Raw genomic sequence first — 10254 nt, 5'->3', positions numbered from 1 at the left:
TTTCACTGTTTCTCTTGAGGCAGGGCCCTTGGTCAGAGCTGTTGGGGTGGGAGGGAGGTGGGAGGCACGTGGTCAGTGAGAACCCAGATGGCATTGGCTCAGCCCAGCCACCACATCTGGTCTTTATATTCTTGCATCTCATTGATTTTCTATGGTCCTTTTTCCTTCTCCGTAGGAACTTGGATACAGGCTGGCTTTGCTTCTTCCTAACCATACCAGGTACCCCTCTATAACCCTCATTGTCTATATTTGTCAGAGGGAATTAGAGGATCTCTACTAGTTTCCAGGAGTCCTTCCTGTTCTGACATTTTGAGAAGGGAAAAAAGACACTAAAGGTTCTTAGGAATTTAATTATCAAAAGCAAATAATGTTTGCACTATTGGGCGTAATTGGTCCAGACACATCTGTGAAGTATTTCTTCATTACTTATAAAATGAATTGTACAGTTTGTAAGCAGGGACCAAACTGCCTAAGAGACTCTTCAGAGACAGCGAATGGTCTCTACACTCTGGGTCCAGCAAGCTCTCTTCAGAGACCAGGGCCTGATGAATCGTACCCATTCCAGGGTCTTAATCTGTCCACAGTGTATACAAGTCCAGCTCAGTTTTTCTTTACAACACTAGCCATGGGCCCAAGCAGTCAAGTTTTTAGCTAGTGTTTAGGGGTGTCTGGGCACTTGTGATTTATTTCTGTTAGAAATGGTTACATTTAGGGCAAATAGGATTTGACGGATCCTATATACCTTATTTTACTGAATTCTTAAACTGTGAACTAGTTCTTCCACAGATTGACTTATTCTTGCCATTGCTGAATTTCTGAGAAGTTTTCCAGAAAGTGTTTGTTTGTTTGTTTGTTTGTTTTTAAAAGATGACCGGTAAGGGGATCTTAACCCTTGACTTGGTGTTGTCAGCACCACGCTCTCCCAAATGAGCTAACCGGCCATCCCTATATAGGGATCCGAACCTGTGGCCTTGGTGTTATCAGCACCGCACTCTCCCAAGTGAGCCACGGGCCAGCCCTTTCTTTTTTTTAAGTGCATTTTTCTCATTCATTTAATAGGGGGTTAGGATGTTTAGCCTGACTTGGTGGAAGAAAATATTGTACTTTTAATAATGCATTCATCATTCTGCTAAAAAATTGGGGATGGAGCAATTTATTATGTTCTTCAGCAAATTATCTCTCTAGCTAGAGGTCTTTTCTGGGCCAAGTAAAACTTAACTTGGAACAATTTATGTTCACCGTAAGTACCTGAACAGTTTCCAGAAGTGTATATTCTTTTCTGAGGGGTAAAGGATGTAAACAGCTTTTATGTAGCTTGAATGTTTAATGTACAGAAATATGTTTATCACTGTAACATTATGGTAGAGGTTTAATACAGTATTTAGTTTTTTATTGGGCTTTTAAAATTAATTTTTAATATAGCTGCTCAGGGATTAAATCAGATTGGAAAACCCATTCTGACTCCACATACTACTACAAAGAAATAAATGGTTATTTATATTGAGATGCGGGGGATAGTACACTTTAAACTTTCTTAAGTTGCGTTTCACAATGATACTGCAGTATAATCTTAAGCTTACTCTTTTTCAATTGGTAAAATCTCTGATGGTGTGACACCTCTTTTCCAACCTGTGAAATCCATATTTGGACAAATCACTAGCTCCTATGCACAGCATCATGTACATAAACACACTCCAAGCAGCTCACATGCCTCAGGTGTTTGTCTTCTACTTCTGGCAATCACAGAATATGAAACATCCAGATTAACACACATTTCATTACAAGACAAAGGATGGCAAACACCGGGTCCTTGATAAATACTCTTAATGTTCTATCTGTACTAGTTATAAAGAGATGCCAGAATGGAGGTAAGATTTTATCTGTGAGTAACACATACTGTGATACATAAATCTGCTTAATACAGCTGTCAGGAACTGCTCGGAACCGTGGGAATGCATCTAAGATACCATTCGTTCAGCATATAAGGAAACACTGCACCTGGGGGGAAACAAGAATTTTATTACACTGTATTTGAAAAGAATATTATAACTTGCAGAAAAAACTGGAGGGAGAAAATAAAAAAACTTTAAGGCTTATGTTGTATTTTGAGAGTCTGGTCTTATTCAAGCAGACATAACTCTATAGAAACATCAGCTCTTGTATATAATGCTCAAATTGACATTTGACTATTGAGTCCATTAAAAATGAATCTTGTACATGATGTGTGTGGCTTCTTTCCTGGGTCTTCTTTCCCTCATTCACAGAAACCTAATATAAAGTATTAGTCTTATCATTGCCACTAATTTGCTTAGACCTTGGTGCCTTATGTATCCTGTGTATCCTAGGAAGGTAGAATCATTGGTTCTTAGCTTAAATCTGATGTAATCCATGGTTTCTTGCCCACAGAAAAATGATGTTCCATTAGAATTTGGATGCATGGTTGGAGGATGCAGAGAGGGAAGGTCGTGGAAATTAATCACGGATCTCCACCCTCAAGATCTCACGGTCTGGTGGGGGTGAGGGGAAGTTGCCGGGTAAACCAGCAATACCAGGAGGTGCCGCTGAAAGGAGGATGAAGCATGAGACTGGGCGTGCTCAGGCGTGATTTCCTATCTGGTGGAAAAGAGGAGATCCAGTATGGTCTCCTAAGGGAAGTGACCTTGGAGTCTGGTCTGGCGGGAGCTGGGGGGCGACAAGAGTGCATTCCAGGAAGTCAGCCTGCGTGTTTTGAGAACAGTAGGTGGGAATTAGGATAGTATAAGCAGCCCCTGGAAAGGATTAAGCAGAAAGCCTCGGACACCAGACTCAGGGCGACTCAGCAGAGAAAGTCCAGGAATCCGGATTCGAGGCTGCACCGGAGGTCCCCAGCAGAGGGGACCATACCGTCACCGATGCCTTCGGTGTTTAGCGCGCCGGCGCGGGAAGCGCTTCCGGGCGAGGGTGGGGCTTCCGGCGGCGCGCTCAGTCACGGGGCGACTTGGCCCGACTTGTCCTTCGCACCCGCACGTGTGTGCCACCGCGTCAACGATGCTTCCCCTGCTGCGCAGCGTCCCCCGCGCCCTGGGCCACGCCGTCGCCGGTCTTCGCGCCGCCGCGCCCGCCTCTCCGCTCCGGCAGCTGCTGCAGCCCGCGCCGCGGCCGTGCGCACGGCCCTTCGGGCTGCTCAGCGTGCGCGCCGGGTCGGAGCGGCGGCCGGGTCTCCTGCGGCCTCCCGGGCCCTGCGCCTGCGGCTGCGGCTGCGGCGCGCTGCACACCGAAGGTGAGGCTCGCGCGCGGGGGGCTCGGGGCCAGGTGGGGAAGACGTAGACCAGGAGTGAACCACCTGGAACCGACGCCCCATGTCCGGGACATTTTTCTCTTGATTGGCAACCGGTGGGTTGAACCCACGTGTGATCACATTCCCTCTCCTCCCCCATCCACCACGTGTTTCATCTTTTGTGGGGAGAGAGAAAATTAAATACTGGATGAGGCGCAAGGTCGTGATTGAAAGTAGCATGGTTATATCGGCGAGTAGAAGAGGGTAATTGGGAATTATTTTGCTTTATAGCGAAAGGTGGTAGAATTTATTGTTGGAAATCACTCTTCCAGAATCGAACTCGGCTTCCCACTGATAATATTGTATTTTTACAGATGTGAAAACTGAGACTTAATGATGTGAATTGGACTAAGATCCTAGAGCAGTCACAATAGTAGAGAGATCAGAAACAATCCAAGTCCAGATTTTTGGCTGCAATAACCTGGGTAATTGTTTTATGTCTTAGATTAATTGACTTTTCTTTTTCTGTATCAACTGGCTTTTCCTTTTAGGAGACAAAGCTTTTGTTGAATTCCTGAGTGATGAGATTAAGGAGGAAAAGAAAATCCAGAAGCATAAGTCCCTCCCCAAGATGTCTGGAGGTTGGGAGCTGGAAGTGAATGGGACAGAAGCTAAATTAGTGCGGAAAGTTGCTGGGGAAAAGTAAGTACTAATTTGGGGTCTTAGGGCACCAAATCCATGACCTTGCGGGACCTGTCATCCCCAGAACAACCTTTAGTTAAATGATACATGGCTTTCAAGAGACAGGATTCATTTGGACAACTTCATCAGCTCCAGGTCGTTCATTCACTGAACACAAATTTGTTGTGGGCTGGTTAGTAAGGAGACAATAAGGAAGTAACACAAAAGTATGTAGCTAGAAGTCTATTGGAATGGTAGAGACGTACAGTAGAACTTTTCCGGTGAGGGAGGCCATTCTCTGCTGAAGTTCTTTTAGATGGAATCAGTTTGATCTCTGGTTTACAGTCTTCATAAAACAGGCCCCTGTGCCGTAATGTTTACAGTAGGTGACAGTGCCAGATATGTAACAGGATGGCGTTACAGTGTAGCAAAGGGTGCCATCAGAAAGATGGGGAGGTTTTGGCCTAGCGCAGCTCCTCCTCCTCCTCCTAAATTGTCGTTTATATTTTTCTGTATTATGTAGTTATCCATAATCGTATTATGCTGTATTAAATAGTTATCAAAAACCCCATTATGGAGATTTAGTATGTTCCAGGGTTTTTTTCCTTGAATTTTTTTTTTATAACTGACCTCATGGTGTATATATAATTCTGTTTGTTTTTTTAATAATAGGTTTATTATAATTTGATTTATATGCCATAAAATTCACCCTTTTATTAAAGTGTACAGTTAGGTGTTTCTTAGAATTGACAAAGTTATGCATCAGTCACCACTAAAGGATACCCATTAGCAGTCACTCTTGCTCCCTTCCTCTAGCCCCTGGTAACCGCCAAGCTACTTTCTCTGGATTTGACTTTTTTGGACATTTCATATAAATGAAATCATACAGTGTTGCCTTTCGTGTCTGCCTTCTTTCTAGCATCGTGTTTTCATGTTTTTGAGGTTCATCCATGTTGGTAGTAGCATGTATCAATACTTAGTTTCTGTGATATTGTGAAATATGTATGTATTTTGTCTTCTGACTCCTGGTACAACTCCTAAAATCCTTAGAATCTTAAAGATGATGAGATTTTTGTATGCTAATAAGTTGACTGACCTCTGGCAGCCCTAGGTAGCTTCAGGATGGAGGCTGGTCACCAGCAAGACCAAAGCAGGATTACAGGGCTGGGACTTTCAGCTTTACCCTCAACCCTCTAGGGAGGGGAGAGGGGGCTGAAGGTTAAGTTGATCACCAGCTGCCAGTGATTTAATCAATCATGCCTATGTAATGAAGTCTCCATAAAACCCCAGAAGGACTGGGTGTAGAGAACTTCTGGATAGCTGAACACGTGGAAGCTCCATGCCGCTTCCCCCAGGCCTTGCTCTGTGCATCCCTTCACCTGTATTCTTTGTAATGTCCTTTATTATAAACTGGTAAATGTGTTTCCCTGAGTTCTGTGAGCTGCTCTAGCAAATTAATTGAACCCAAGGAAAGGGTCATAGGAACCACGATAGCTGATAGGTCAGAAGCGCAAATAAAACCACCTGGGTTTTGCAGTTGGCATGGAAATGAGCAGAATTCTGGGACTGAGCCCTCAGTCTTTGGGATCTGGCACTCTCTGTCTCCAGATAGACTGTCAGAATTGAATTGGAGGACACCCAGCTGGTGTCTGTTGAACTGACTGCTTTCTTGATGTGTGGGAAAGAACCCTCACACATGTGTTGTCATAAGTGTGTTGTGAGAGTCTAGTAAGAGGAACTGAGTTTGTTTATTCTTTTTTTTTTTTTTTTTGGCAGCTGGCCAATAAGGGGATCCGAACACTTGACCTTGGTGTTATAACACAACATTCTAACCAACTGAGCTACTAGCCAGCCCTGTTTATTCCTATGTTAAAAGTTTCTTTTAATGGCTGAGTAATGTTCCAATGTATGGATATATCACATTTGATTTAACCATTCATCGGTTGATGGACATTTGGCTTATTTCCACTTTTTTGCAATTATGAATAATAGGAAACACTCAGGGAAACATATTTGCCAGTTTATGATAAAGGATATTACAAAGAATAGAGATGAAGAGATGCTGCTGTGAACATTTGTATATAAGTTTTCCTGTAGACATGATTTCATTTCTCTTGGGTATATACCTAGGAGTGAAATTTCTGGGGTCATAGGATAACTCTATATTTAACTGTTTGAAGAAGTGCCAGACTTTTTCCAAAGTGGTTGCATTTTACAATCTGCCAGCAGTGTATGAGGGTTCCAATTTCTCCACATCGTAGCTAATGCTTATTGTCCATTTTTCCTATTTTAGCCACCATACTGGATGTGAAGTGATACCTCATTGTGGTTTCGATGTGATTCCTCTGATGACTAATGAAATTGAGCATCTTTTCATGTGTTTATTGGCTATTTGTATATTTTCCTTAGAGAAATGTTTATTCATACCCTTTGCCCATTTTTAAATTGGGGGGATTTTTTTGGTTTTTGTTCTGTTTTGTTTTTATTGTTAAGTTGTGAGAATTCTTTATATATCCTGGGTACAATTCCCTTATCAAGTATTTGATTTGCAAATATTTTCTCCCATCTTGTGGGTTTTTCTTTTCACTTTCTTGGTAGTGTCCTTTGACATACAAGTTTTTAATTTTGATGGAGTCCAGTTAACCTATTTTTTCTCTTGTCACTTGTGCTTTTTTAGTGTCATATCTAAGAAGGCATTGCCTAGTCCAAGGTTGTAAAGATTTATGCCTGTTTTCTTCTAAGATTATTATAGTTTTAGCTCTTATGTTTTTGAGTTAACTTTTGTATGTGGTGTGAAGTAGGGTTCTGATTCTTTTTTTGCCTAGTGTATAGTGTATGTATGGGCTTTTTCCCCTCATACATAGGTCAATTGTGTATTCTGTAACTGCACCTAAACCATTTTCCTAGGATTTTCATAGCCAGTTTGGGGCCATTATAAATAATGCTCTGATGAACATTACTGCATTTCTGTGCCCAGGAGCTGTACTTGGTCAGTAGTATTGCAGATTAGACAGATTTCGTGGCTGAACCTCAAACTGCCATTGTTCCTATGAGAAAGTGGCTTTTTGGCCGGGCAGCCAGTTAGAACAACTCGAGGGGGCAGCATTTAGTGTACTCTTTTATGGACTAGTAACTGCTGGAGTTGCATAGCCCAGCAGTTCTAGTTCCAAATTTCATGTTACAGGAATTTTGACTCAGACTTGGGAACAAAGTTTGTTGAGTGAGGATTCTTGCACCCTAAAATTGTCAGTTGGGTTTCTGGCTTGTTTGTGGTGATAAAACTTCCCACAAGTACTCTGAGTGATGAATCTGTACTGCGGCATACTGTTCTTTGTGAAGCCCTGGGACCAGGGCTGCTCTTTTTCCTCAGCTAATGCAATCCTCCAGTGTTTATCCTTCCCTTCCTCCCAGGGGCAGGTTTTGTGATGGAGAAAAGCTTTTAAAGGGGCTTCTGTTCCATCCGACTAGCTTCTCGGCTGCCCCCCTCCACCGGAGGGTTTCCTGCAAAGACCAGGGTGGGCAGTGTCAGCTTGCTGTGGCCATGAGATAAGCAGTGGACACATGGCAGTGAGCCCTGGATGCCGGCCTGGTAGAGTAGCCCATGCACGACTGGCTGGGATAAACTAGGGCCTGTTAGTTCGACTTCCAGCAGTTGGCATAGTAGGCATACTTCAGACCTGCTGAATCAGTCTCAGGAGTGGATGTAGGCACCCAAGCTTTTTGGGAAGTTCTACAAATAATTCAGATGTACAGCCAGCTAGGATAGAAACATTGTTTCAACAAGACTTTTTAACTGTAGCAGGCCTCCATATTGTACTTTGTGTTTTCTTGCCTTTCTAGGATCACTGTCACTTTTAACATTAACAACAGCATCCCACCAACATTTGATGGTGAGGAGTCGTCCTCACAAGGGCAGAAGGTTGAAGAACAGGAGGTAAGCGTGGAACAGTATAAGCAGCCTTTACCTCAGTTCTTTTTTTTCTTTAAAGATGACTGGTAAGGGGATCTTAACCCTTGACTTGGTGTTGTCAGCACCACACTCTCCAAGTGAGCTAACCAGCCATCCCTATATAGGGATCCGAACACGTGGCCTTGGTGTTTATCAGCATTACACTCTCCCAAGTGAGCCACAGGCCAGCCCCCTTTACCTCAGTTCTGACAGGCTACTCCAGGGGCTTAGAGAAGGAGCTTCTTTCTTTTGTTTTTTGTTTTGTTTTTAGTTCCTCTAATGCTAGAAGAGAGAAAGCAAAGGACACTTATCCTTGGGACCTGTAGAACAGCAGAATTGGTGGTTTCTGGCTAGCTTTAGCACCAGACCTATCGCTCCCTTTCTTTCCCAGGGACTGAATAAATTGCCCTCTGAAGGCTCAGACTGTGTTCTCTTAATGGAAAGGAATTGAAACTGTTTCAACCCTTCCCGTAATAGGGAAATGTTTGATATCACAGATTATTATTTGGAGTGTTTCTAGGTGAGGAATGTTCCTAACAGGTCACAAGCTGGTAATAAACACCAGCCAGTTAACAAGGAAGGAAAGCCAGTGGCATGAGAGATTTTTTAGCATTTGGCCAGGTGAGATGTTTCCTTAGGTTGCTGGCCTTCCTGTTTGGACCTGGATGGTGCCCAGTCTTCAAACATTTTAGGAAGTGGTGTGCCTCGCCTAGCAACCAGCCAGTATGAGGGCCACAGGGTCCCCAGACCTGACTAAGCCAGGCATCAGTATCATCTCATGACCTAGTGTGGAGAGCACAGCTCTCTGGGGTGTCTCTTTCTCAGCCACTCCACTGGCATCTCCCTGACATTGCACTCTGTCTAGTCCCAGGGCTCACCATCAAAGCGGGGAGAACTGCTGCCAATATAACAGCCACTTAGCTAACTGTGCCAGCCTTTGATCCTGGTCCGCAATAAAGACAGACTACAAAAACAGTCAAGCTGGAAAGAAATCTGGAGCTTTAGTCTAGCTTTGCAGAGTATGGAGAAACAGGCCCAGGAAGGTTAAGGGACTGATCTGATCTAAATCTCAGTCAGTTGTCATATAGAGGGGCTGGAATTCAGATTTCTTAATTCTAAACCCCGTGTGTTCTTTAAATGAATAGGATGAAAAAATATTTAAAAAAACAAATGGGGTGCTTATAGAAGTGAGGCACTGCTTAATACTGTGTTAAAAATTCTTGAGGATCAAAATGGCTAAATAATCAAATAGAGGTGGCCATCAGACACTAAATTGAAGCTTTCGTCCAAGCATCCAAGCCCTTCCTACAATGACATGTACTGACTTGCTTCTCCAGCCTGAGTTGACATCAACTCCCAATTTTGTGGTTGAAGTTATAAAGAAGGACGGCAAGAAGGCGCTTGTGTTGGACTGTCACTATCCAGAGGATGAGGTATGTAGGATGGGGTGCTAGCTCCTTGGCACCCCTGGGGACCAGAATTGTTTCCTGGGACCTTTCTAGGCCCTCTTAGTGAACACTTACAAGATTTTCTAGCTTCAGCCACCAAAGTAGGGGAAGAGGTGGGAGGTGAGGAAACAAAGTTAAAACCTGGTGAGTTTCAAGCTGCAAACTGTCCTTTTCTTTGCATGAGTCTGGCTTATCCTGGAAAACCCTTCAGATTCCACAAATACTGTTTCTTCTCAGGTTGGACAAGAGGAGGAGGCTGAGAGTGACATTTTCTCTATCAAGGAAGTTAGCTTTCAGTCAACCGATGAGTCTGAATGGAAGGACACAAATTACACACTCAACACAGACTCCCTGGACTGGGTGAGTGCTTGATATGCTTGATAAGATGGTGGGGGGGGGGGGTTCTCTTGGGCCTTGCAGGGGAGGGTCCTAATTCAAAGAGAGAAAGTATTTTAATTAGCATTGCAGGGTTTTTTTTTTTTAAAAACTAGTAAATGTTCTTTGTAGGCCTTGTATGACCACCTAATGGATTTCCTTGCGGACCGAGGGGTGGACAACACGTTTGCAGATGAGTTGGTGGAACTCAGCACAGCCCTGGAGCATCAGGAGTACATTACTTTTCTTGAAGACCTCAAAGGTTTTGTTAAGAGCCAATAGAGCAGACAGTGAAAAGCCTTGATTTTATGGCAGGCTTTCACTAGTGAACAAAACCTGCTCTGAAGTCAGACACATAATGCTTTGAAATGGTTATCATCCTAACATCATGGGAAAAATACTAGATTTAAATTATTTCTGCTGCAGTCATTTACTGTTCATTTGCTTTTTCTGTACAAATCTCTTCTAGGTTTTTGTATAATATAATGATGGACAATAAAATTGGTTTGTCTCCCCCAAGGTAGTTTGTCTTTTTTATTCCTTCC

The 10254-nt window shown here is 43.2% G+C and overlaps 1 protein-coding gene across 1 annotated transcript; it reads left to right on the top strand.

Annotated features, from left to right (window-relative positions):
* Window positions 1-2945: 2945 nt before the first annotated feature.
* C1QBP (complement C1q binding protein) lies at window positions 2946-10228 on the top strand. Its single transcript, XM_063112117.1, has 6 exons — window positions 2946-3259; window positions 3808-3958; window positions 7778-7871; window positions 9224-9319; window positions 9572-9694; window positions 9842-10228. Exons 1-6 carry the CDS (start codon window positions 3028-3030, stop codon window positions 9989-9991), a joined length of 846 nt encoding a protein of 281 aa, XP_062968187.1. The 5' UTR covers window positions 2946-3027; the 3' UTR covers window positions 9992-10228.
* The last annotated feature ends 26 nt before the right edge of the window (window positions 10229-10254 follow it).

Source organism: Cynocephalus volans, chromosome 10, assembly GCF_027409185.1.
Source record: "Cynocephalus volans isolate mCynVol1 chromosome 10, mCynVol1.pri, whole genome shotgun sequence".
Taxonomy (NCBI): Eukaryota; Metazoa; Chordata; class Mammalia; order Dermoptera; family Cynocephalidae; genus Cynocephalus; species Cynocephalus volans.
This window is presented reverse-complemented; position numbering and strand designations above follow the sequence as displayed.